At 40.8% G+C, this 27,545-nt stretch overlaps 1 protein-coding gene, 1 non-coding gene and 1 pseudogene across 7 annotated transcripts; all 3 read right to left on the bottom strand.

Moving 5' to 3' along the window:
• Positions 1-667: 667 nt before the first annotated feature.
• On the bottom strand, positions 668-786 carry LOC145461638 (5S ribosomal RNA; annotated as a pseudogene).
• Positions 787-10,304: 9,518 nt separating this feature from the next.
• LOC145503119 (uncharacterized) lies at positions 10,305-21,697 on the bottom strand. Of its 6 annotated transcripts, none has more exons than XM_081482566.1 (4): positions 19,219-21,697; positions 16,299-16,383; positions 11,477-15,861; positions 10,305-11,377 (listed from the first exon to the last, which is right to left on the bottom strand). In XM_081482566.1, exon 1 carries the CDS (start codon positions 20,749-20,751, stop codon positions 19,966-19,968), a length of 786 nt encoding a protein of 261 aa, XP_081338692.1. In that variant the 5' UTR covers positions 20,752-21,697; the 3' UTR covers positions 10,305-11,377; positions 11,477-15,861; positions 16,299-16,383; positions 19,219-19,965. The 6 variants fall into 6 exon arrangements, with proteins under 6 accessions (XP_081338692.1, XP_081338690.1, XP_081338691.1 ...); XM_081482564.1 differs by having other exon boundaries at positions 10,305-12,850; positions 13,175-15,861; XM_081482565.1 differs by having other exon boundaries at positions 10,305-13,940; positions 15,738-15,861.
• A 5,387-nt stretch (positions 21,698-27,084) lies between these two features.
• On the bottom strand, positions 27,085-27,203 carry LOC145461521 (5S ribosomal RNA). The gene has a single exon (XR_014040652.1). It is a non-coding gene; the product is annotated as a 5S ribosomal RNA (ribosomal RNA).
• Positions 27,204-27,545: the final 342 nt, after the last annotated feature.

Here is a 27,545-nt window from a genome sequence, read left to right as displayed (position 1 = left end):
ATTTCCATTTTCCCGAGACTATGGAATACCTTATGACAGTAAAAAGAGCTCGGTTAAAACCAAAGAAGAATACCAAAATACGCAGCGGGTCGATCGGTGACATGGCTTCGCATCGATCGCGTAACTATCCTTCGTGGCTATAACTGTTTTATATATATAAAAAAGTCGCTTAGGGAAAGTATAGCTCACTGATAAGATTTATCGATAGTTTTAGGCCAAGTCAATAAACGAAGATAACTTTTTGGCCGTAAACGCCATCAGTTTAGAAGTTCTAGCCCTTTACATTTTTTACCGTAATGGCAGCATGCAGATAGCAAATTCCTCGTTGGCAAACTTTGCTACATTTACGAATAATGTCCTGAAAATAACGCCACATACCGATTTTATTCGTACAATGTCACGATTATTATTCGTAAGAGGCGCGATTTCCAGTTTAATAAACTGAAAACACCACTTTTACGATTATTAACCTGAAAAGGCACGAATAGTACGTATAATAACCGTATCATACCGCATCATACGAATGTTAATCTGGACTCCAGATTTATTTTAAAGCTCCGCAATTATTCTGAATGCTGTTAAAAACATTTTGAAAAAAAGAGGGGTCAACGATGTGGAGACGTAGGGAAATCATCTCTGAAGAGTCCAGTCTAAAAATCGCTCCAAAACTCTAGAACACGGCGTATTCCCAGGTGGTCACCCAGCCAGGTACTGACGCCGCCCAACAGGACTTCACTTCGGTGATCGGACGAGAACCGGTACGTTCCCTGTGGTGTAGTCGTAGAAGAAAGAAACTAGTCAAAAGTTGCTCAATTGCTTGGACTCTCTTTGACGTCTCTTCGAAGGAAGGCGTTTAATTGCTGTTTTGATGAAATTGCAATTACGTCTCGGATACCCAACCAAGAAATTCCAAAGCCAGCTAAAACTTCAAATAACAAAAGGGCAATTCTCCAGTGTTCAGTCATCATAGCGACATTCAAGAGATACATCTAGTCTAGTGGTGAGTGCTGCAGCGTTGTAATCAAACAAGAAAATGTTCTAATATGCCGTCAACTTGCTGGAAAAAAAATGAAAAAAAAAAAAAAAAAACATTTTGAAAACAGAGGGCTCAAGGATGTGGAGGCGTCTGCAAATCTTCTCTGAAGAGTCCAGTCCAAAAATGGGTCCAAAAGTCTACAACACGGCGTATTCCCAGGTGGTCACCCAGCCAGGTACTGACGCCGCCCAACAGGACTTGACTTCGGTGATCGGACGAAAACCGGTTTTTTTTGTTTTTTTTTCTTAAAAGGCTCAAAGAGCTTTTTTATTTACAATCCTCTAGTTATTTTATCAACTATTTAGACATCGTTATTTTTACAATAGTGTCATAAAATAAATAAGACTTATCAGTGTTCCTTAAAAGTTTCCATTTAGGGTCTCGTTAATTTACATCATTTAGTAGCTCAATATTTTTATCACAATGTAAAAGTTAAAGTGTCATTTTCTACTTTAGCAAAAGCCTCTCCTAAACACCAATGATGTGGAAAGTAATATTGCGTGTGTCTTAACTTATAACTTGTATTGGAAACGCAAATGCGATTTCACCATAGCTTTAAACAGCGCTTCGGGCGGATATGTCAAGTTCTTTGTTCGGTAGTTGACGGCGGATTTATAGATAGCCCAGCGGGCCAATGTTAGTGTCCAGTTGACTAAATCTAGTGATCTCGGTGTTAGAGAGTCATTGTTCGTTTTGGCTTTTCCAAATAACTTTACTTGTGTGGTGAGTGTCAGTTTCCGTCCAGTGATTTTATCCACATATGTCTGTAGCTGGTTCCAGAAATTATGGACAGTAGGGCAGTCGAGTATGGCGTGCTCCAAGGTGTCGGTAACACCACATCGGTGACAATACGGTGTGGCATAAACCCCGATCCTGTTTAAAGACAAGGCGGTGGGGAGACCTCTGTGGGTGATCTTCCAGTTTACATCACCGTGTTTGTTGTTGATTAGCGGTGGGTATAAAGCTTTCCATTGTTTAGCGTTAAAGCAGGGTTCTGGTTGAAGATTCTGCTTCCAATGGTCTACAGCAGGGATAACGGGCTTCTCGGCTTGCAGCAAATGTGTGTAAAAATGACGCGTCCTGCACGATGAAATATCGATGGGTGTTTGTCCAGGGCTGGAGTTCTCAATGCCAAAACAAGGTTGCAAGGGAGGCGGTGGCCACACTGAGGCAGTACAGATCTTTTGGGACCATTCTGGGGGAAGAGCGACAAATAGCTCTCTCAGTTCTTCTGTTGTTCTAGATAAGGTGCGCGGATTTTTCTCTGTTATCATGTCGTGTATGGCTGACACAGGTTGGTACCCCGGGATAACTTCATAGCAGATGTCTCTAATCCGGGTGATTCCAGCTGCAATCCAATCTGTAAAGATCAGGGGCTTGTCTTCAGTGGTAATTTCAGGGTTCAGGAACAGGGGCTCATTAAGGATATCAGTGACGGACTCAGCGGATCCGGTCCGCACGCGGTGATCCTTATGTCGGTGCCAAGCCGTTAGCAGTTCCTTATGAAAACTGGGTATGTCTCGATCGATACGCTGCAACGAATAGTCCAGTGCAAGAGACATCTTTCCAAGACGAAGATTGGAGATACGAAGAAAGTATGAAGTGAAATGTTTCCAGTGTGCTTTTTCCTCTGAAAGACGCCTCCTCAAGGTGTTCAGACGTAAACTTCCGATTTTAGTCTGCAAACGAGGGATGTTGAAACCACCTTCCTTTAGGGGAAGGGCCAGGATGTCCTTTGTAGCCAGATGACGTTTGTAGTTCCAAAAGAAATCATAAAGTGATTGTTCAATCTGTGATACTGCCCAAGCAGGCATCGGTAGTGAAGTGGCGTTATACCATAATGTTGAAGCTAGTAGGCCGTTAATCACGAGCGCTTTACCTTTATAGCTTAACTGCCTGTGTCGCCAAGCGGCAATGATGTTATTTATTTTCTGTATTTTAGCCTCCCAATTCAGTCTCGTACAGTCCACGTTACCAAAGAAAATGTCAAGAATCTTCTCAGGGATAAAGTCATTATACCAATCAAAACCGTGAAGTTGATCCGTCCGCTCCTTAAAAGCTCCGCACCAGAGCCCCTTGCATTTTCCTTTGTTTATTTTTGCACCAGAGGCGCGTTCCTACAAATCAAATACGGTAAAAGCTTCATTAATGGAAGCATCGTCAGATAGCAAGAGCGTCGTATCATCTGCATATTGTGACAATTTTAACTCTTCCTCGGAGTCAGGCGGTCGAATACCATGAATTCTAGGATTTTCGCGAATGTTTATAGCCATTGTTTCTGCGGTTAGGACATAGAGGGGCATAGAGAGGGCACAGCCCTGTCTAAGTCCGCGTTCTAGTTTAATAAAAGCGGTGAGCCAACCATTTGTCTTGACAGAGCTAGAGGCATCGTGATATATCAATTTAATCCAATTAATGAAGTTGGGTCCAAAACCAAAGCGTTCCAGACAAGCAAATAAAAAGTCGTGAGAGACTCGGTCAAAGGCCTTCATCTGGTCAATACTGATGAAGGCTAGACTGGTGTTTTTCTCATTGACATAGGATATGACATCATTGAGAAGACGAGTGTTATCGTTAATTGTCCTTCCTTTTATACAGGCAGTTTGGTCAGAGTTCACGATTAGGGGTAGTACTTGTTGCAGCCTGTTCGCCAGCGCCTTTGTCAAAATTTTATAATCAGGATTGAGTAGAGTTACTGGCCGCCAGTTCTTTAATTGTGTTCGGTCTCCTTTTTTAAACATCAAAGTAATGATTCCCCGCCGCTGTGAAACAGTAAGAAGGCCATTATCAAAAGCATAATTGTAGACACGTGTTAACTTCTCCCCGAGAATAGGCCAAAAGTGTTTATAAAAGTTCGACGTCAAGCCATCGCAGCCAGGTGATTTGTTGCTTTCCATTGCCATCACAGCTTTTCTTAACTCCTCTTCTGTAATAAGATCTTCGCAGGACTCACGTGCTTCATCAGGTAATTTTGGGATAGCACAGTCTAGAAATTTGTTTCTTGCATGTGCATCACTGGGTTGGGCTGCAAAGAGTTGTTTGTAGAATTTGTGGGTTTCTTTCAGCAGATCTTGTGGTTCCGAGACGACATCAAGGTTATCTTTTGTCAAAACACGAATCGTTTGTTCTGCTTTTCGGCATTTCTCAAGCGAATAGAAGTAGCGTGTGCTCCGTTCTCCTTCTTCTAAAAACTGAGCTTTCGTTCTAATTTTAGTGGCTTCTAAATCTTTCAGTTCCAACTGCTTTAATTTTTCTGTCGCAAGAAGGTAGTTCTCAATGTCCCGTGTGTTACCATTGTTGGATTTTTCCTGCAGCTTTATGAGGTTACGCTCTAGTTGAAACTTTTCATGGCGTTTCTGCTCTCCTAGTATTTTCCCGCATCGAATTGCAACGATTTTGAAACCTTGTTTCGCCTTATCCCACCATAGTAGCGGGTCTTCAAAAACTTCGAACTTGGTTTTCCAAAAAGTCCAGAAATCGTTGATCTCGGACTCCAAGGCCGCGTTAGACAATACGTTGTTGTTAAAGTGCCAGTATCCGGGTCCACGTTTTATCCTGTCAAAGTTTAAAGTCAGACAGACACTGTCATGGTCAGAATGAGGAAAGGGTTTGATCGACGCGTCCATAACAAATTGATTTAAGGAGTGGCTAATGAAGAATTTGTCAATTCGTGTGCGTATGTGTGTTCCATTTGTGGGATGTCGCGCAGTCCAAGTGAAGCAGCGCTTATCCTTATTTCGATCCCTCCAGATATCAGATATGTTAAGTCGTGTGCAAATTCCATGGAGAGTTGTGGCAGCAAAATTCCTAGCATTTGGATTTCCACCGAATTTATCCCTTGCGTCTGCGATGCAATTAAAGTCACCACCGATGATGTTGTCAAACTCCTCGGAAATAAAACCATCCAAGCTAGAAAAGAAAATTCGTCGATCGCTGTCTGTTTGAGGTGCGTATATGTTTATGATGTTCAAGGTTTGATCATCAACTTCCAGAACTATATTTCAAATCCGACCTTCATTATCACTTCGTATATGATTCACAATACACGCAAGGCGTGAATGAATGAGGATAGCGACACCTCTCGCAGTATTTGTGCCATGATTAAAGATAACATCACCCATCCACTAGCGTTTGATTTGCATCTCCATGTCAACACTCCAATGAGTTTCTTGAAGTAGAATTATATCTAGTCTGTTTCGAAGAAAATAGGAAAAAGCCATTTTTCGTCGATCAGGGGAGCGAAGCCCCTGCGAGTTTACAGTTAAAATGGTTGTCATGACTAAACAGAGGAAGATGATTATAAAGTCCCGGTCCATTGTTCGTTATAAAAAATAAGAAACCTAACTTGCAGACGACTTATGATCGGTAGCGGAGGCAGTCTTTTTCTCCTTTCTTCTTCCGTTAGGAAGGTTTGGCGGAGGATGAATTCTCTGACGACGAACGGAGACGTTAGCCTTGCCGTCAGAATCAGTGTCAGTTGTGTGTTGTCGTTTTAACCCTTGTGCTGTTTCCTCGTGCTCCATTTCTTCATCGTGATTTTCTGGAACGGATTGACTTTCATTTACTTGATTATTTTGCGTAGGAGTATCCTTTTTTGAGTCTTCTTCAGACTCAATTGGCACCCCTCGCTGTGCATCTTGCTGAGCATCGGCCGTGGCGCCATCTCGATCTGCGTGGGGCTCGTCTTCGTCGTTCGCTTCCCTCTGCTCGCAATTATACGACATGTGTCCTCGCTGCTTGCACACTCTGCAGCGAATCATCGGGCACTTTTTCCTGGTATGCCCAAGTTCCTTACATTCCAAACACACAGGTTGCTGGTTATTGTGTATGATTCTGCACCACTCACCTCCGATTCGCATAGAATACGGCAAAGATTCTTTGTCTAAAACCATCTTCACCAGGCGATTCCCGTTTTCCATACCGGCCAAATCGTGGTCGGCTTTGTATTTGAGACGGATCACCTCACTTTTCAAAACACCATACTCCGTTAGGGCCAATTTCACCTCCTCGTCGTCTACGTAGGAGCGAAGACCCGAAATACTGACGTTCAAAAACTTCCCATGAGGAGGAGAGCAATCAAAGTGGAACTCTTCGACGTCAAAACCGTTACTAACAAGAAGCTCTGCGTCAGCTTTCGTTTCAAGTCCCAGCAGGTATACATTATCTCCAAGATCTTGAAATACTTTCAAAGTGTCGCTGATTTCCTTTTCAATTCCAGCTTTAAGATCACCTAAACCAATTCTAACAGGTGAACGAAACGTGACGCTCCTTTCTCTACGGTCCGCCATATTGGCGTCCCGAAGTTACGGAACACAAAACTCCCACAATCAAAGTATGGTTAGGCTTTTCCACAAAATAAGACCGCCAACTAATCAAACAACTTTTCCGCAAACAAATCACAATATCTAAACACTTCCATGGCCAAGAACAGGCAAAGATTCCACAGATTCACAGAGAGCTCACACGAGAACCGGTACGTTCCCTGTGGTGTGGTCGTAGACGAAAGAAACAACTCAAACCTTGCCCAATTGCTTGGATTCTCTTTTAAGTCTCTTAGAAGGAAGGCCTTTAATTGCTGTTGTGATGAATTTCCAATTACGTCTCGGCTACTTAACCCAGAGATTCCAAAGCCAGCTAAGACTTCAAATCACAAAAGGGCGATTCTCCAATGGTCAGTCATCAAAGCCACATTCAAGAGATTACCTCCAGTGCTTCTCAGTATTGCAGTGCTGTAATCAAACAAGAAAATGTTCTAATATGCTGTCAACTTGCTGGAAAAAAAATGAAAAAAAAAAACATTTTGAAAACAGAGGGATCAATGATGTGGAGGCGTCTGCAAATCTTCTCTGAAGAGTCCAGTCCAAAAATGGGTCCAAAAGTCTACAACACGGCGTATTCCCAGGTGGTCACCCAGCCAGGTACTGACGCCGCCCAACAGGACTTGACTTCGGTGATCGGACGAGAACCGGTTTTCTTCCAAAAAGCCTCAAAGAGCTTTTTTATTTACAATCCTCTAGTTATTTTATCAACTTATTAAATATCGTTGTTTTTACAATAGTGTCATAAAATAAATAAGACTTATCAGTGTTCCTCAAAAGTTTCCATTTGGGGTCCCGTTAATTTACATCATTTGGTAGCACAATATTTTTATCACAATGTAAATGTTAAAGTGTCATTTTCTACTTTTGCAAAACCTTCTCCTAAAAACCAATGATGCGGAAAGTAATATTGTGTGTGTCTTAACTTATATAACTTGTGTTGGAAACGCAAATGCGATTTCACCATAGCTTTAAACAGCGCTTCGGGCGGATATGTCAAGTTCTTTGTTCGGTAGTTGACGGCGGATTTATAGATAGCCCAGCGGGCCAATGTTAGTGTCCAGTTAACTAAATCTAGTGATCTCGGTGTTAGAGAGTCATTGTTCGTTTTGGCTTTTCCAAATAACTTTACTTGTGTGGTGAGTGTCAGTTTTCGTTCACTGATTTTATCCACATATGTCTGTAGCTGGTTCCAGAAATTATGGACAGTAGGGCAGTCGAGTATGGCGTGCTCCAAGGTGTCGGTTGCACCACATCGGTGAGAATACGGTGTGGCATACACCCCGATCCTGTTTAAAGACAAGGCGGTCGGGAGAACTCTGTGGGTGATCTTCCAGTTTACATCACCGTGTTTGTTGTTGATTAGCGGTGGATATAAAGCTTTCCATTGTTTAGCGTTAAAGCAGGGTTCTGGTTGAAGATTCTGCTTCCAATGGTCTACAGCAGGGATAACGGGCTTCTCGGCTTGCAGCAAATGTGTGTAAAAATGACGTGTCCTGCACAATGAAATATCGATGGGTGTTTGTCCAGGGCTGGAGTTCACAATACCAAAACAAGGTTGCAAGGTAGGCGGCGGCCACACTGAGGCAGTACAGATCTTCTGGGACCATTCTGGGGGAAGAGCGACAAATAGCTCTCTCAGTTCTTCTGTTGTTCTAGATAAGGTGCGCGGATTTTTCTCTGTTATCATGTCGTGTATGGCTGACACAGGTAGGTACCCCGGGATAACTTCATAGCAGATGTCTCTAATCCGGGTGATTCCAGCTGCAATCCAATCTGTAAAGATCAGGGGCTTGTCTTCAGTGGTAATTTCAGGGTTCAAGAACAGGGGCTCATTGAGGATATCAGTGACGGACTCAGCGGATCCGGTCCGCACGCGGTGATCCTTATGTCGGTGCCAAGCCGTTAGCAGTTCCTTATGAAAACTGGGTATGTCTCGATCGATACGCTGCAACGAATAGTCCAGTGCGAGAGACATCTTTCCAAGACGAAGATTGGAGATACGAAGAAAGTATGAAGTGAAATGTTTCCAGTGTGCTTTTTCCTCTGAAAGAAGCCTCCTCAAGGTGTTCAGACGTAAACTTCCGATTTTAGTCTGCAAACGAGGGATGTTGAAACCACCTTCCTTCAGGGGAAGGGCCAGGATGTCCTTTGTAACCAGATGACGTTTGTAGTTCCAAAAGAAATCATAAAGTGATTGTTCAATCTGTGATACTGCCCAAGCAGGCATCGGTAGTGAAGTGGCGTTATACCATAATGTTGAAGCTAGGAGGCCGTTAATCACGAGCGCTTTACCTTTATAGCTTAACTGCCTGTGTCGCCAAGCGGCAATGATGTTATTTATTTTCTGTATTTTAGCCTCCCAATTCAGTCTCGTACAGTCCACGTTACCAAAGAAAATGCCAAGAATCTTCTCAGGGATAAAGTCATTATACCAATCAAAACCGTGAAGTTGATCCGTCCGCTCCTTAAAAGCGCCGCACCAGAGCCCCTTGCATTTTCCTTTGTTTATTTTTGCACCAGAGGCGCGTTCATACAAATCAAATACGGTAAAAGCTTCATTAATGGAAGCATCGTCGGATAGCAACAGCGTCGTATCATCTGCATATTGTGACAATTTTAACTCTTCCTCGGAGTCAGGCGGTCGAATACCATGAATTCTAGGATTTTCGCGAATGTTTATAGCCATTGTTTCTGCGGTTAGGACATAGAGGGGCATAGAGAGGGCACAGCCCTGTCTAAGTCCGCGTTCTAGTTTAATAAAAGCGGTGAGCCAACCATTTGTCTTGACAGAGCTAGAGGCATCGTGATATATCAATTTAATCCAATTAATGAAGTTGGGTCCAAAACCAAAGCGTTCCAGACAAGCAAATAATAAGTTGTGGGAAACTCGGTCAAAGGCCTTCATCTGGTCAATACTTATGAAGGCTAGATTGGTGTTTTTCTCATTGACATAGGATATGACATCATTGAGAAGACGAGTGTTATCGTTAATTGTCCATCCTTTTATACGAGCAGTTTGGTCAGAGTTCACGATTAGGGGTAATACTTGTTGCAGCCTGTTCGCAGGCGCCTTTGTCAAAATTTTGTAATCAGGATTGAGTAGAGTTACTGGGCGCCGGTTCTTTAATTGTGTTCGGTCTCCTTTTTCAAACAATAAAGTAATGATTCCCCGCCGCTGTGAAACAGTAAGAAGGCCATTATCAAAAGCATAATTGTAGACACGTGTTAACTTAGCCCCGAGAATAGACTAAAAGTGTTTATAAAAGTTCGACGTCAAGCCATCGCAGCCAGGTGATTTGTTGCTTTCCATTGCCATAACAGCTTTTTTTGACTCCTCCTCTGTAATAAGATCTTCGGAGGACTCACGTGCTTCATCAGGTAATTTTGGGATAGCACAGTCTAGAAATTTGTTTCTTGCATGTGCATCACTGGGTTGGGCTGCAAAGAGTTGTTTGTAGAATTTGTGGGTTTCTTTCAACAGATCTTGTGGTTCCGAGACGACATCGAGGTTATCTTTTGTCAAAACACGAATCGTTTGTTCTGCTTTTCGGCATTTCTCAAGCGAATAGAAGTAGCGTGTGCTCCGTTCTCCTTCTTCTAAAAACTGAGCTTTCGTTCTCATTTTAGTGGCTTCTAAATCTTTCAGTTCCAACTGCTTTAATTTTTCTTTCGCAAGAAGGTAGTTCTCAATGTCCCGTGTGTTACCATTGTTGGATTTTTCCTGCAGCTTTATAAGGTTACGCTCTAGTTGAAACTTTTCATGGCGTTTCTGCTTTCCTAGTATTTTCTCACATCGGATTGGAATGCTCTTGAAACCTTGTTTCGCCTTATCCCACCATAGTAGCGGGTCTTCAAAAACTTCGAACTTGGTTTTCCAAAAAGTCCAGAAATCGTTGATCTCGGACTCCAAGGCCGCGTTAGACAATACGTTGTTGTTAAAGTGCCAGTACCCGGGTCAACGTTTTATCCGGTCAAAGTTTAAAGTCAGACAGACGCTGTCATGGTCAGAATGAGGAAAGGGTTTGATCGATGCGTCCATAACAAATTGATCTAAAGAGTTGCTAATTAAGAATTTGTGAATCCGTGTACGTATGTGTGTTCCATTTGTGGGATGTCGCGCAGTCCAAGTGAAGCAGCGCTTATCCTTGTTTCGATCCCTCCAAATTTCAGATATGTTAAGTCGAGTGCAAATTCCATGGAGAGTTGTGGCAGCAAAATTCCTAGCATTTGGATTTCCACCGAATTTATCCCTTGCATCTGCGATGCAATTAAAGTCACCACCGATGATGTTGTCAAACTCCTCGGAAATAAAACCATCCAAACTAGAAAAGAAAGTTCGTCGATCGCTGTCCGTTTGAGGTGCGTATATGTTTATGATGCTCAAGGTTTGATCATCAAGTTCCAGAACATTATTTAAGATCCGACCTTCATTATCACTTCGTATATGATTCACAATACACGCAAGGCGTGAATGAATGAGGATAGCGACACCTCTCGCAGTATTTGTGCCATGATTAAAGATAACATCACCGATCCACTAGCGTTGGATTTGCATCTCCATGTCAACACTCCAATGAGTTTCTTGAAGTAGAATTATATCTAGTCTGTTTCGAAGAAAATAGGAAAAAGCCATTTTCCGTCGATCAGGGGAGCGAAGCCCCTATGAGTTAACAGTTAAAATGATTGTCATGACTAAAGAGAGGAAGATGATTATAAAGTCCCGGTCCATTGTTCGTTATAAAAAATAAGAAAGCTAACTTGCAGGCGACTTATGATCGGTAGCCGTGCCAGTCTTTTTCTCCTTTCTTCTTGCACTAGAAAGGTTTGGCCGAGGATGAATTCTCTGACGACGAACGGAGACGCTAGCCTTGCCGTCAGAATCAGTGTCAGTTGTGTGTTGTCGTTTTAATCCTTGTGCTCTTTCCTCATGCTCCATTTCCTCATCGTGATTTTCTGGAACAGATTGACTTTCATTTACTTGATTAATATATAGATTTAGGCCAGCCTAAAAGCGGAGCTCCTCAGTTATTTTTCGGAATGTTGTTACTAATGAAAATAATCCAACTTGTATGAGGTGAATTGCGAATGATTTAATAGTTTCAGCCGGAACCAGTATTACATCAGGAGATCGAGGTGTAAGATGGTGTGATTATGAAATATAGAGCCATGATTTCAAGGATTTCTTGGAAGCCACCAAAAATCTTGATCACATAACAGAACTGTCTTCTGTGCTTTTTGGTGGCATTTCTTGTTCTTTCCTACCTTATTCAGAAAGACAAGGCATTGTTATTAATCATTATATTCTTCCTTAGCTAACATGGGGACTCCCACACAAAAGAAGTTTACACATTTTTTTGTTGTGGGGACTGATTGAAATGCAGTGGTTTCAATATACTCAGTCCCTGAATCTCTACCAAATGAAATCTCACAAAAATACCAAAACAGTATACATATGCGAAAAGTTGGAAAGTTTTGTTTTCTAACTTGTCCCCAAAGATACATTTAGCCATCTTCACTATTGTATGGAGTCTCCTCCTGCTGGAAGGGTTTGCAATAAGCAAAATCACCCTCACATGAATGGTAATTACGATATTTTTTTTTTGCTGATCATGAATACTTACATAGGCTTCTAATAATAATTTTATTATTCAATTTCAATGTAATTTGTTCTTTTTCTCGACTGGCATTGTGGACTACAAGAGCTGTTATTGGGTTCCATTAATTAATTTTGCTATGGTTAAATTATACCAAGAATTATCAGTAAGCTAAGAGGAAGTTATATTATGTACATGTACTTTGTCTGCACTTCACAACCAAATGCACTCCAAGGTTATCAGGCATAGGTACATTTGTCAGAAGAGCCCAGCGTATCCAAGATATGTTTTGATTGACACATCAATTAAGATAATTTACAGCAAAATGGATAAAAAATACATCAATATCCTACATGCACCAAAGCCAGACATGGGGTTATAAGGCAATCATTTAAACAACAGATTGAGATAATTTATAAATTAGAGAACACTATTTCTACAACAGAATGGAACAAATTAACCTTATCGGACATTGCGAATGGCAAGGCTGTCTGAAGAATGTCACAAATTTCTCAACCCTTTCTTTCTACAAAAATGCTAATCCTGCAACTTTGCTTAAGACCCAGTTCTCCATTTCGTGTTGGCAAAATATCAATTTATGCCATGTCCAATGCAGATTATCACAAAATTGATTTAAAAGCTCAATAAATATCATTTTAAAGCCAAAAAGCCAATTATTTAAATAAACCATGAGTAAATTATCTCTAAGAAAAACTGATTAATTTAAAAGGCACTTAAAAATAATTAGTTAATATGTGTTTCTTAATAATGTAATGCAGTGTATCTGTCACAATGTTGCAACTATGATATTACTACAAACAGGATGGGTTGCAGAACTGAACCTCCAAGTCAGTTTATTAAATGAACTTGGTGCAGAATTTATAATCCCATCAAGTTGTCTGTAAATACAGAGAAACCAAACAAAGCATTACAATCATAAGTAATGAATTACTGAACTTTTTTACATGTATGAACAGTGTATGTTCCATTAATATTGGGGATCTCTCAGAAGCTGCATCCATGATAAATTAATTTGTTCCCAGATGCATTTGTTTATAGAACTTTTCACAAATTAATATCTCTGTCATAACAGTGATCTCTGTGTTCTACAACAATTAGTACACAAGAAAAATACACTCAGTAAGATATTGTTTACAATAAAAATCAGTGCCTATAAGCAATCATAAGGACCCTAAATTTATATTCCCTCAGAAATATCTCACCAGGCCATCGTTGCTTTGAAAATCTTTGATGTTTTAATACAGGCTCTCCATCTGTAAACTGTTCATATATTGACAGACAGGAACAGGCATGTAATTCCTTTCTTTGATATACAGTGTACTTCATTGTTAGTTGTTTACTGAGTGTTAGTAGTGAATCAAATGCTAGGGGTTGGTACTCCAACTTTCACTGTGGCAGGCTCTGCCCTGAAATACAAAGCAAACTTACATAACTGTTATGAACTTCACCACTTGCTTTCGAGAGCAAATGCAATTTGCTTCAAACAAGAAACTGGAACATTGAGGGTTACAACAATGTGCACAGTCCCAATCACAGGGTCATCCAGGCTGTTTGGTTGTACATATAACTGTACAACTGTATATGAGTTCAGCTTCCAGAAGAAAATCAGAGTTTGTCAGGATAAATACTGATGTTCTTGCTTACTCAATGAATGAATGTGCAGTTTCAGAAGATATTCACACCCAACACCCATTCATGGCCAGTCTTTAGAAATTCCTAATTAAAGTATCAGGAATCAAGAGCTCTAATAGAGAAAAAACCTCCATGTGGGGTATGAATCTTTTCTTGAAGAAAACAATGTCTGAGAAATCATTAATTACAAAATAATGTTTAAGAAACATCTTACCTTTCAGAGAATTTTTTAATCTACACTGTCTGGCCAGTTCATATATTTGACAAGTTGGCACTGGGTGTGTTTGTAAATTTGTGCACTTCAACATCACATTACTATGTAGTAGCACTGGTCAACTAAAAACAGCATAATTTGGTTAATTAATATACACTGTACATTATTAGGTTGAAATATTGGTGTAGATATTTGCACATCAACAGATACAGAAACTATTGGCTCCTGAATCATAACGAGTGAAAAATCGTGCATGAGACATTTACATGTACATGTAACAGCCCTCCACCTCAGAACCATCACAGATATGATATGATATTTTTAAACTCTCTGAAATTTCAGATTATTCAAGATTAACATATGCACATACATCATCTGGGGCAACCCTAACACACTGAATTTGGAAACCGAAATCCGGAATCCAGAATCTGGAATCCAGAATCCGGAACCAAAAACCAGAATCTGGAATCCAGATATTATGAATGACGATAGAAATAATTCACTTCAGCAATGTCTAATAACTAAATATGAGCAAAAATTATTTTGTTGTTATTTATTTTCTTGGCTTTACTTCAGCCACAGACTGTAATTGCTAAAAAATTATTGACTAGTTCTGAACAACTCTTAGCTATATATCTGGCCCGGTTGTTCAAAAGCTGCATAAAGCTATCCATTGGGTACATCACTATCCAGTCAGGATTACTGATTTTTTGGGTGGATACAGTTACTCATAGCCTGCAAGCAGGCTCTAGTATCTGTCTCTAGTGTCTGAGCAGGCTAAATAGGTGTCTAGTGTTTTTCTGCATTGGCATGTCACCAAGAGCCTTCATGCGGCTTTGCCACTCACGTCCCTAGCACAAACACGAGAGCCTGCTCATAGGCTAAGTTACCCATCTTTTGTTCAAGCTGGCCCTAGTGAGAGCCTGCTTCTTGTCTAGATCAAATTGCTCTGAGAAGACTGGTGAGCAGCACATTAACAACAAGCTATTATAGGCTATTGCAGTGAGTTTCTGGCAGACTTTTAGCATCTTTTAACAACATGTGGTCTGATCTGTTAGCAAGTGAGAAGCAGACGGAAGTAAGTGTGCAACATTTCTACAAATTGTTTTAATATGATGGCCGCCAAGAATATGAAAGGCTGATTTGTCACAGTATCAGTGTGGAAATTGTGTTAATCTGGAATTGGTCTCGTATCTGTTGGAAAAATCAAATTTTATATTTAGACCAGATGGGTTAGCCTTTGGACTTCGAAAGTGGGGGCATGACTGTCAATGTATAGGGGGCTGCCACTGACGGATATCCTGCTCTCTATGACATTTTCTATCTTGTTGAGTATCTACTAGACATAAAGGATAAATTTATACTCCTGGTAAATTGAAGATCACTTATTAAACAAAATGGCAATTACCAGCAAGCTTATTTTAGACACTCTCAAGGTGCTTGGAATAAAATTAAGATGCACTTTACTGAGATTCTCATAATCATAGTCCTCACTAAAAATAATGGTTGCACGATTTCAACAGACGGGGAATTTTTGTTTCAAAAAAGGTTAAGTTTGAGGTCCTTTTTACTTGGCAGCTTACTTTTTACAGTCAAAAAGCTAAGCAAAACAATTTTCGCGTATTTGAAGAACTTGTTTTCTTTGATTTGTGGATTCCTGTTTCCGGTTTCTGGATTCCGGTTTTTGGTTCCAGATTCCGGATTCCGGTTTCTGGGTTATAGGGTTGCCCCATCTTCGACAGAGTGTTTGCTTCACATTCAGTTTACACATGGCTGTTATCCAGCATAGGCAGACTTATAAGTTTTCCTTCAAAAATATATTGCAACAACTATTGCATCTTTCATTACCTACATGCATTCTTGTGATGAAATGACACAAAATCCAAGAACAAGAAGTCATAAGCATAAAACTAACTTACGTGGTAGTGCTTACAGTTCCTCTTACTGTCTGCATATGCTGTCCATAAACTGGTGCTGCCTGGACAATGTACTCATTATTTTTCTGATCACACCTTTTAAAACGTCACTGTTATATAATTTGCCCTGAAAAAGCAATACATGAAATGTTATGCCTTTGGCACTCACCAAATACCTTTACATGATGTATAATGTACACCATATCAACATTCACAAGTCTTTTTACTTTCATTGTAACTCTTTTGTGTCATTTTCCCTCACCTGAAGACAGGACTTCCACATTAGGTGATAATTTGCCTCTGGAATCTCTATGAATTCACAGGGAGTGATAACAATTAAATCGTGACTAATTTTAGCAAAGGAGGTGTTCAGATGTCAGATTTTAATGCTGAGTTTATACAGTAACTTTACATTACTCTTCGTGTATATATATATATATATATATATATATATATATATATATATATATATATATATATATAACCTCTCAATTATTGTACCTATAGACAGAAGGTGTGCTGGGGGAAGAAATGTTCTAAACTCTCTGAACTTTTCCCCCTTACCTGTAATAGGATGACTATTATGAACTACAGTTTGTAACCAACACCAACATCAGGTTATGTATACACATGTATGTTTTGTTGTCATCTGTAATCATAAAAAAATAAAAATTTAAAATCCTCCATAAAGTTCATACTCAATAACACTGCTACATGTAGCGCTGTTACTGGAATTCAATTTAAGTGAGACTGTTGCAACAGCTCTGTCAAAATTGTTTCTAGCAGTTACAGCAGGATAACAGAATATACATGTAGCACACAGCAAAGGCTAGAGATACACACATGTTAGTTATCAGTTAGGATTTGGTGAGCTTCTGTGCTGTAGGTATGGTGGAAAATAATAGATTATCAGAAATGAAGGTTCCTGAGACATTTTGACAGCACTGAGAGGAATTAATATATAAATTCACAAAAGAAGGAGAAGTTCTTGCCCTGTCCAGTTCTCTGTAATAAAAATATCATTCACATACAAGTCATTTATTATATATGGTTTGTGTTTAAAGCTGATACAATGCACACTCTGATTGGCCAATTCCAGTGCATTATTTACATTTACATGGTATACCTCGGTAAAATCATAAAACATTGCATGCGACTAAAATAAAAAATATAAAAAATAAAAAATATAAAAAATAAAAAATAAAAAGAAATGCCTAATTCATAACAATTTAAAATATTCGACACTAAAATGAATGTAATTCTTTACTTGAAAATTATTCTCCCGTAATGCCCATGGGCCAATTACAGGCATGCTAAAAAGTCCTAACACAAAGTAAAAGGAAATTAAGAAAACTACTGCTTTTTTCCGGAAAATTGTAGCGACTGAAGACAATGATGGAACACTCTGAGAGTGCATTCTATCAACCTGATGAGATAAAATTTAAGGAGAATAGAGAATTCACAAAATTATCACAAAGGAATTGGTACAGGACAGGACAAAGGAAACTGTACAGCCAGGAAGAAACTGAAACTTTCTTCAACAAGCAAAAAAGTATGCATGCACAACAAAGAAAACAGTCAGTGACATTCATTTAATAAGTTAGTTAATAAAAAATTAGTGTGAAGAAGAGAGCAGAGAGAGAGAGAGAGTGGAGATAGGAGAACGCTCTCTCCAACTAAATTGTGTACATATGTATGTAAAAGTTATTCTTATTACCGAGAAATGGTCAGGGCAAGAACTTCTATTACACTGTTCAATTTACCGAGTTAATTAGTACCATCTCACTTTTTAGGAACATTTCCATATTAAGTGTAAATACCGCGTTGGGGAATAACCTCTTATTAAGAAAATAGGGTCCATGTACCCCCAACCAAAAGCAATGGCACAAATAAAATGAAATAGCCAATCAAAATCAAAGCAGAACTTTATTTGCAGACAGGATTGCAATGCATAATCGTCTATTCGACATTTTGGACTATATAAGCATTTCACCAAACCGAACTGATTGGACAGACAACAAAATAAAACGAGGAAATCTACATTATAAACACAAGATGCATATCACTACATCTGAGCTCGAGTATCAACAGCAAATCCCTTCTCAATGAAAGGTGACCGAATAAAAGAGAGGATAAAGAAAATTCGTTTAAGCTTGCGGTGTTAAAGTTTAAAAATTATTCACGCTTAAATTTGAATATTACTGAGAGTCTGTATTTTTGCCGACGACTTAATTTAGCTTTGCAGTCATTTTATTGGCCGTAGCTTTACTAGTCTTCAACCAAATTAACCTCGGAATTCACAAAAGCATTTCGCCAAACCGAATAAATCGAACTAACAAAACGAGGCAATCTCCATACTTTGTAATCACAATATGCAAATATTCACATAGGAACAAAAGTAAATTTAGCAAATCCTGTTCGCTTCGGCCTAAAATGGTTTGTAGACCTTTCTTGGTTTTCAACAACAGAAGAAGAAATTTTAGCAGTCTACGAAGCGGCAAAGCTAACTAACTCAGAGAAAACTTCAAAACTCGCCCGGCCGTGTTTACAAGTACGGTTTTGGTTAAGCTTATTTTTAGACGTGAGGTTATAAGCTTAAGTTGACGAGGAAAATCGACAGAAAACGTAATTTGTTTACAACTTACAGCAACCTCCAAAGCGACCCACGTGTTATTGTTTAGAGACGAGCGAAATTAAGGTCATTCCTCACATTTGCATTGCGCATCCTTACTGCGCATAATTTATGGCGTCATTAGCGCGGGCTCGTGCACGCGCACATTGAAAACATGACCGATTTCCCTTGATATTGAGCTCTGTCAGTTGAAAAATGGCTCTAGCTCACCAACGAGCACGGGCACCCCAATTTTTTTTTCCAGTCATTGTAATCAACTAATCATAAGCTTTCCGTGAGAAAAGACTGATTTAATTTCTATTGCTGAAAATTGAATAAATAAGAAAAATAGCAGATACACTGTGGTCTTTTCTATTCTGCAGTCGGTAACCACCTCAAGAAATTTGGTTCAAATTTTTAATCAAGGATTTAGCTTTCCGTCTGAATCAAACTTAAAACGTTTATTTGTGTCCGACAAATTGTATTGACTGTAGTTTAATGCGTGTTCTTATGAGTCCCGGTTCACAAAGATGTTACAATTACTGGGAATGCGTTCTTATGATAAGCATTAAATAATGCCAAAATGGGGCATTTTCAATGCCTCATTGCTCCTTAATGAGCATGGGCACCCCCCTTTTTTATTTCAAAATTGAAGTTATCATATGACAAATATTCAGTGGACAAAGTTTGAACAAAAATCTATTGTCACTTTTATTTCAGAGGAATTACCTTAAAACGATGCAATTTTTAAAATCTCTTACAGCATGGCCTCAAATAAGGAAGACTTTTAATGGATTCCAATTGAAAATAAGCTCCTATCGCCGAGGCAACTTCTTAATTTTCATAGCAAACGCAACAACAAAAGTCACTTACCGCAAGTTGGTAATTCAGTTCGGCCAGTGTAAATCTTCCAGGCAGAAACTTGCACCAAAAGTTGTGAAGACTGAACTGAAGTTATATTTTCCATAGACCAACGAATCAACCACTTCTTTCCGCTACGTTTACTGTTTTGTAATTTCTCTAAGACATTCGGGTACGTTTGATATCTCTTGTTCATCACCTGACCAAATCAGGTGACTTTTGAATTTTCTTGCACGGCTGCACAGCATCACGTTCGCGCGAATTTTGAACTTGGCCATGGGGAGTTCGGCAGTCTTCTGAATCAGTGTGTCGGATACTTTCACCTCCTTTCTATAGCCCTCGTTAGCTTTGGTTCACGGCATTGTTCGGTATTATTTCACTTCCTTTCTCTAGCCCTTGACTAGCTATAATTCACGGCATTGTTCAGTACTGTTTCGCCTCCTTCCCCAGCGCTGGCCCGCTCAGTCTTTTTCCCGATTTTCTTCGCTACTTCTTTGCCTGTTAATTCTTGCTTTCTGTTTATTGCTTCAGTGGAACCCTGTCTTAAAAATATTAGATCAACCTCCGCTATCGTTTTTCTTTAAAAATCCCGCCAAGAAAAATGGCATTCTCCCGCTACAAACCGAGGGTGCATGTCTCTGTCAACCTATTACCTGGAGTATGGCCGCCATCTTGCGCGACTCCGTCGTCGTCGTCGCCGTCGCCGTCGTGCGTACGCGCCCACGAGCAATACCGCTAGCCATGATAACCATGAGAAAATCAATTCATGGTTTCCTTTTCTTCCCTATATGGGTATGGGGCTCCGCTTCGGGCCGCCGGAGCTCCGCTATTATACGTAGGAGTATCCTTCTCTAAGTCTTCTTCAGACTCACTTGGCACCCCTCGCTGTGCATCTTGCTGAACAACGGCCGCGGCGCCATCTCGATCTGCGCCGGGCTCGTCTTCGTCATTCTCTTCCCTCTGATCACAACTATACGACATGTGTCCTAGCTGCTTGCACACTCTGCAGCGAATCATCGGGCACTTTTTCCTAGTATGCCCAAGTTCCTTACATTCCAGACACACAGGTTGCTGGTTATTGTGTATGATCCTGCACCACTCACCTCCGATACGCATAGAATACGGCAAAGATGGTTTGTCTAAGATCATTTTCACGAGGCGATTGCCGTTTTCCATACCGGCCAAATCGTGGTCAGCTTTATATTTGAGACGGATCACGTCGCTTTTTACTACACCATACTCCGTTAAGGCCAATTTTACCTCGTCGTCGTCTACGTAAGAGCGAAGACCCAAAATACTAACGTTCAAAAACTTCCCATGATGAGGAGAACAATCAAAGTGGAACTCGTCGACGTCAAAACCGTTGCTAACAAGAAGCTCTACGTCAGCTTTCGTTTCAAGCTCCAACAGGTATATATTGTCTCCAAGATCTTGAAATACTTTCAAAGTGTCGCTTATTTCTTTTTCAATTCCAGCTTTAAGATCTCCTAGCCCAATTCTAAGAGGTGAACGAAAAGTGACGCTCCTTTCTCTACGGTCCGCCATATTGGCCTCCCGAAGGCACGGAAGACAAACTCCCAAAATCAAACTATGGTTAGGCTTTTCCACAAAATAAAACCGCCAACTAATCAAACAACTTTTCCGCAAACAAATCACAATATCTAAACACTTCGATGACCAATAACAGGCAAAGATTCCACAGATTCACAGAGAGCTCGCACGAGAACCGGTACGTTCCCTGTGGTGTGGTCGTAGACGAAAGAAACAACTCAAACCTTGCCCAATTGCTTGGACTCTCTTTTAAGTCTTTTAGAAGGAAGGCCTTTAATTGCTGTTGTGATGAATTTCCAATTACGTCTCGGCTACTTAACCGAGAGATTCCAAAGCCAGCTAAGACTTGACATCACAAAAGGGCGATTCTCCAATGGTCAGTCATCAAAGCCACATTCAAGAGATTGCCTCCAGTGTGCTGCTCAGTGTTGCAGTGCTGTAATCAAACAAGAAAATCTTCTAATATGCTGTCAACTTGCTGGAAAAATAATGAAAAAAACAACAAACATTTTGAAAACAGAGGGATCAATGATATGGAGGCGTATGGAAATCTTCTCTGAAGAGTCCAGTCCCAAAATGGGTCCAAAAGTCTACAACACGGCGTATTCCCAGGTGGTCACCCAGCCAGGTACTGACGCCGCCCAACAGGACTTGACTTCGGTGATCGGACGAGAACCGCTTTTTTTTTTCTTAAAAGGCTCAAAGAGCATTTTTATTTACAATCCTCTAGTTATTTTATCAACTTATGAAATGTCGTTGTTTTTCCAAATAGTGTAACAAAATAAATAAGACTTATAAGTGTTCCTCAAAAGTTTCCATTTAGGGTCTCGTTAATTTACATCATTTGGTAGCTCAATATTTTTATCACAATGTAAATGTTAAAGTGTCATTTTCTACTTTTGCAAAACCTTCTCCTAAAAACCAATGATGCGTAAAGTAATATTGTGTGTGTCTTAACTTATATAACTTGTATTGGAAACGCAAATGCGATTTCACCATAGCTTTAAACAGCGCTTCGGGAAGATATGTCAAGTTCTTTGTTCGGTAGTTGACGGCGGATTTATAGATAGCCCAGCGGGCCAATGTTAGTGTCCAGTTAACTAAATGTAGTGATCTCGGTGTTAGAGAGTCATTGTTCGTTTTGGCTTTTCCAAATAATTTTACTTGTGTGGTGAGTGTCAGTTTTCGTTCACTGATTTTATCCACCTACGTCTGTAGCTGGTTCCAGAAATTATGGACAGTAAGGCAGTCGCGTATGGCGTGCTCCAAGGTGTCGGTAGCACCACATCGGTGACAAAACGGTGTGGCATACACCCCGATCCTGTTTAAAGACAAGGCGGTGGGGAGAACTCTGTGAGTGATCTTCCAGTTTACATCACCGTGTTTGTTGTTGATTAGCGGTGGATATAAAGCTTTCCATTGTTTAGCGTTAAAGCAGGGTTCTGGTTGAAGATTCTGCTTCCAATGGTCTACAACGGGGATAAGAGGCTTCTCGGCTTGCAGCAAATGTGTGTAAAAGTGACCCGTCCTGCACAATGAAATATCGATGGGTGTTTGTCCAGGGCTAGAGTTCACAATACCAAAACAAGGTTGCAAGGTACGCGGCGGCCACACTGAGGCAGTACAAATCTTTTGGGACCAGTCTGGGTGAAGGGCGACAAATAGCTCTCTCAGCTCCTCTGTTGTTCTAGATAAGGTGCGCGGATTTTTGTCTGTTAGCATGTCGTTTATGGCTGACACAGGTAGGTACCCCGGGATAACTTCATAGCAGATGTCTCTAATCCGGGTGATTCCAGCTGCAATCCAATCTGTAAAGATCAGGGGCTTGTCTTCAGTGGTAATTTCACGATTCAAGAACAGGGGCTCATTGAGGATATCAGTGACAGACTCAGCGGATCCGGTCCGCACGCGGTGATCCTTATGTCGGTGCCAAGCCGTTAGCAGTTCCTTATGAAAACTGGGTATGTCTCGATCGATACGCTGCAACGAATAGTCCAGTGCGAGAGACATCTTTCCAAGACGAAGATTGGAGATACGAAGAAAGTATGAAGTGAAATGTTTCCAGTGTGCTTTTTCCTCTGAAAGAAGCCTCCTCAAGGTGTTCAGACGTAAACTTCCGATTTTAGTCTGCAAACGAGGGATGTTGAAACCACCTTCCTTTAGGGGAAGGGCCAGGATGTCCTTTGTAGCCAGATGACGTTTGTAGTTCCAAAAGAAATCATAAAGTGATTGTTCAATCTGTGATACTGCCCAAGCAGGCATCGGTAGTGAAGTGGCGTTATACCATGATGTTGAGGCTAGTAGGCCGTTAATCACGAGCGCTTTACCCTTATAGCTTAACTGCCTGTGTCGCCAAGCGGCAATGATGTTATTTATTTTCTGTATTTTAGCCTCCCAATTCAGTCTCGTACAGTCCACGTTACCAAAGAAAATGCCAAGAATCTTCTCAGGGATAAAGTCATTATACCAATCAAAACCGTGAAGTTGATCCGTCCGCTCCTTAAGAGCTACCCACCAGAGCCCCTTGCATTTTCCTTTGTTTATTTTTGCACCAGAGGCGCGTTCGTACAAATCAAATACGGTAAAAGCTTCATTAATGGCAGAATCGTCGGATAGCAGCAGCGTCGTATCATCTGCATATTGTGACAATTTTAACTCTTCCTCGGAGTCAGGTGGTCAAATACTATGAATTCTAGGATTTTTGCTAATGTTTATAGCCATTGTTTTTTGTGTTAGGAAATAAAGGGGCATAGAGAGGGCATAGCCCTGTCTGAGTCCGCGTTCTAGTTTAATAAAAGCGGCGAGCCAACCATTTGTCTTGACAGAGCTAGAGGCATCGTGATATATCAATTTAATCCAATTAATGAAGTTGGGTCCAAAACCAAAGCGTTCCAGACAAGCAAATAAAAAGTCGTGGGAAACTCGGTCAAAAGCCTTCATCTGGTCAATACTGATGAAGGCTAGATTGGTGTTTTTCTCATTGACATAGGATATGACATCATTAAGAAGACGAGAGTTATCGTTAACTGTCCTTCCGTTATACAGGCACTTTGGTCAGAGTTCACGATTAGGGGTAATACTTGTTGCAGCCTGTTCGCCAGCGCCTTTGTCAAAATTTTGTAATCAGGATTGAGTAGAGTTACTGGCCGCCAGTTCTTTAATTGTGTTCGGTCTCCTTTTTTAAACAATAAAGTAATGATTCCCCGCCGCTGTGAAACAGTAAGAAGGCCATTATCAAAAGCATAACTGTAGACACGTGTTAACTTCTCCCGAGAATAGACCAAAAGTGTTTATAAAAGTTCGACGTCAAGCCATCGCAGCCAGGTGATTTGTTGCTTTCCATTGCCATCACAGGTTTTCTTAACTCCTCCTCTGTAATAAGACCTTCGCAGGACTCACGTGCTTCATCAGGTAATTTTGGGATAGCACAGTCTAGAAATTTGTTTCTTGCATGTGCATCACTGGGTTGGGCTGCAAAGAGTTGTTTGTAGAATTTGTGGGTTTCTTTCAGCAGATCTTGTGGTTCCGAGACGACATCAAGGTTATCTTTTGTCAAAACACGAATCGTTTGTTCTGCTTTTCGGCACTTCTCAAGCGAATAGAAGTAGCGTGTGCTCCGTTCTCCTTCTTCTAAAAACTGAGCTTTCGTTCTAATTTTAGTGGCTTCTAAATCTTTCAGTTCCAACTGCTTTAATTTTTCTGTCGCAAGAAGGTAGTTCTCAATGGCCTGTGTGTTACCATTGTTGGATTTTTCCTGCAGCTTTATGAGGTTACGCTCTAGTTGAAACTTTTCATGGCGTTTCAGCTTTACTAGTATTTTCCCGCATCGTATTGCAACGATTTTGAAACCTTGTTTCGCCTTATCCCACCATAGTAGTGGGTCTTCAAAAACTTCGAACTTGGTTTTCCAAAAAGTCCAGAAATCGTTGATCTCGGACTCAAATGCCGCGTTAGACAATAGATTGCGTTAAAGTGCCAGTATCCGGGTCCACGTTTTATCCTGTCAAAGTTTAAAGTCAGACGGACACTGTCATGGACACAATGAGGAAAGGGTTTGATCGAGGCTCCATAACAAATTGATTTAAAGAGTTGCTAATTAAGAATTTGTCAATTCGTGTGCGTATGTGTGTTCCATTTGTGGGATGTCGCGCAGTCCAAGTGAAGCAGCGCTTAGCCTTGTTTCGATCCCTCCAAATATCAGATATGTTAAGTCGTGTGCAAATTCCATGGAGAGTTGTGGCAGCAAAATTCCTAGCATTTGGATTTCCACCGAATTTATCCCTTGCGTCTGCGATGCAATTAAAGTCACCACCGATGATGTTGTCAAGCTCCTCGGAAATAAAACCATCCAAGCTAGAAAAGAAAGTTCGTCGATAGCTGTCTGTTTGAGGTGCGTATATCTTTATGATGTTCAAGGTTTGATCATCAAGTTCCAGAACAATATTTAAAATCCGACCTTCATTATCACTTCGTATATGATTCACAATACACTCAAGGCGTAAATGAATGAGGATAGCGACACCTCTCGCAGTATTTGTGCCATGATTAAAGATAACATCACCCATCCACTCGCGTTTGATTTGCATCTCCATGTCAACACTCCAATGAGTTTCTTGAAGTAGAATTATATCTAGTCTGTTTCGAAGAAAATAGGAAAAAGCCATTTTTCGGCGATCAGGGAAGCGAAGCCCTTGTGAGTTTACAGTTAAAATGGTTGTCATGACTAAACAGAGGAAGATGATTATAAAGTCCCGGTCCATTGTTCGTTATAAAAAATAAGAAAGCTAACTTGCAGACGACTTATGATCGGTAGCGGGGGCAGTCTTTTTCTCCTTTCTTCTTCCGTTAGGAAAGTTTGGCGGAGGATGAATTCTCTGACGACGAACGGAGACGCTAGCCTTGCCGTCAGAATCAGTGTCAGTTGTGTGTTGTCGTTTTAGTCCTTGTGCTCTTTCCTCGTTCTCCATTTCCTCATCGTGATTTTCTCCAACGAATTGACTTTCATTTACTTGATTATTATGCGTAGGAGTATCCTTTTCTAAGTCTTCTTCAGACTCACTTGCCACCCCTCGCTGTGCATCTTGCTGAGCATCGGCCGCGGCGCCATCTCGATCTGCGTGGGGCTCGTCTTCGTCATTCGCTTCTCTCTGCTCACAATTATACGACATGTGTCCTCGCTGCTTGCACACTCTGCAGCGAATCATCGGGCACTTTTTCCTAGCATGCCCAAGTTCCTTACATTCCAGACACACAGGTTGCTGGTTATTGTGTATGATTCTGCACCACTCACCTCCGATTCGCATAGAATACGGCAAAGATGGTTTGTCTAAAACCATCTTCACCACGCGATTGCCGTTTTCCATACCGGCCAAATCGTGGTCGGCTTTATATTTGAGACGGATCACCTCACTTTTCAGTACACCATACAACCCTTAAGGCTAATTCTACCTCGTCGTCTACGTAAGAGCGAAGACCCAAAATAGTAACGTTGAAAAGCTCCCCATGAGGAGGAGAGCAATCAAAGTGGAACTCGTCGACGTCAAAACCGTTGCTAACAAGAAGCTCTACGTCAGCTTTCGTTTCAAGCTCCAACAGGTATACATTGTCTCCAAGATCTTGAAATACTTTCAAAGTGTCGCTTATTTCCTTTTCAATTCCAGCTTTAAGATCTCCTAGACCAATTCTAACAGGTGAACGAAACGTGACGCTCCTTTCTCTACGGTCCGCCATATTGGCGTCCCCAAATTACAAAAGACAAAACTTCCACAATCGAAGTATGGTTAGGCTTTACCACAAAATAAAACCGCCAACTAATCAAACAACTTTTCCGCAAACAAATCACAATATCTAAACACTTCCATGGCCAAGAAAAGGAAAAGACTCGACAGATACACAGAGAGCTCGCACCAGAACCGGTACGTTCCCTGTGGTGTGGTCGTAGACGAAAGAAACAACTCAAACCTTGCCCAATTGCTTGGACTCTCTTTTAAGTCTCTTAGAAGGAAGGCCTTTAATTGCTGTTGTCATGAATTTCCAATTACGTCTCGGCTACTTAACCCAGAGATTCCAAAGCCAGCTAAGACTTCAAATCACAAAAGGGCGATTCTCCAATGGTCAGTCATCAAAGCCACATTCAAGAGATTGCCTCCAGTGTGCTGCTCAGTGTTGCAGTGCTGTAATCAAACAAGAAAATCTTCTAATATGCTGTCAACTTGCTGGAAAAATAATTCCAAAAAAAAAAGACAACATTTTGAAAACAGAGGGATCAATGATGTGGAGGCGTATGGAAATCTTCTCTGAAGAGTCCAGTCCCAAAATGGCTCCAAAAGTCTACAACACGGCGTATTCCCAGGTGGTCACCCAGCCAGGTACTGACGCCGCCCAACAGGACTTGACTTCGGTGATCGGACGAGAACCGGTACGTTCCCTGTGGTGTGGTCGTAGACGAAAGAAACAACTCAAACCTTGCCCAATTGCTTGGACTCTCTTTTAAGTCTCTTAGAAGGAAGGCCTTTAATTGCTGTTGTGATGAATTTCCAATTACGTCTCGGCTACTTAACCCAGAGATTCCAAAGCCAGCTAAGACTTCAAATCACAAAAGGGCGATTCTCCAATGGTCAGTCATCAAAGCCACATTCAAGAGATTGCCTCCAGTGTGCTGCTCAGTGTTGCAGTGCTGTAATCAAACAAGAAAATCTTCTAATATGCTGTCAACTTGCTGGAAAAATAATTCCAAAAAAAAAAAGACAACATTTTGAAAACAGAGGGATCAATGATGTGGAGGCGTA

The sequence above is a fragment of the Orbicella franksi genome, chromosome 11 (genome assembly GCF_964199315.1).
Source record: "Orbicella franksi chromosome 11, jaOrbFran1.1, whole genome shotgun sequence".
Lineage (NCBI taxonomy): Eukaryota > Metazoa > Cnidaria > Anthozoa > Scleractinia > Merulinidae > Orbicella > Orbicella franksi.
The sequence above is the reverse complement of the archived record's forward strand: the minus strand, read 5'-3'. Positions and strand labels throughout refer to the sequence as shown.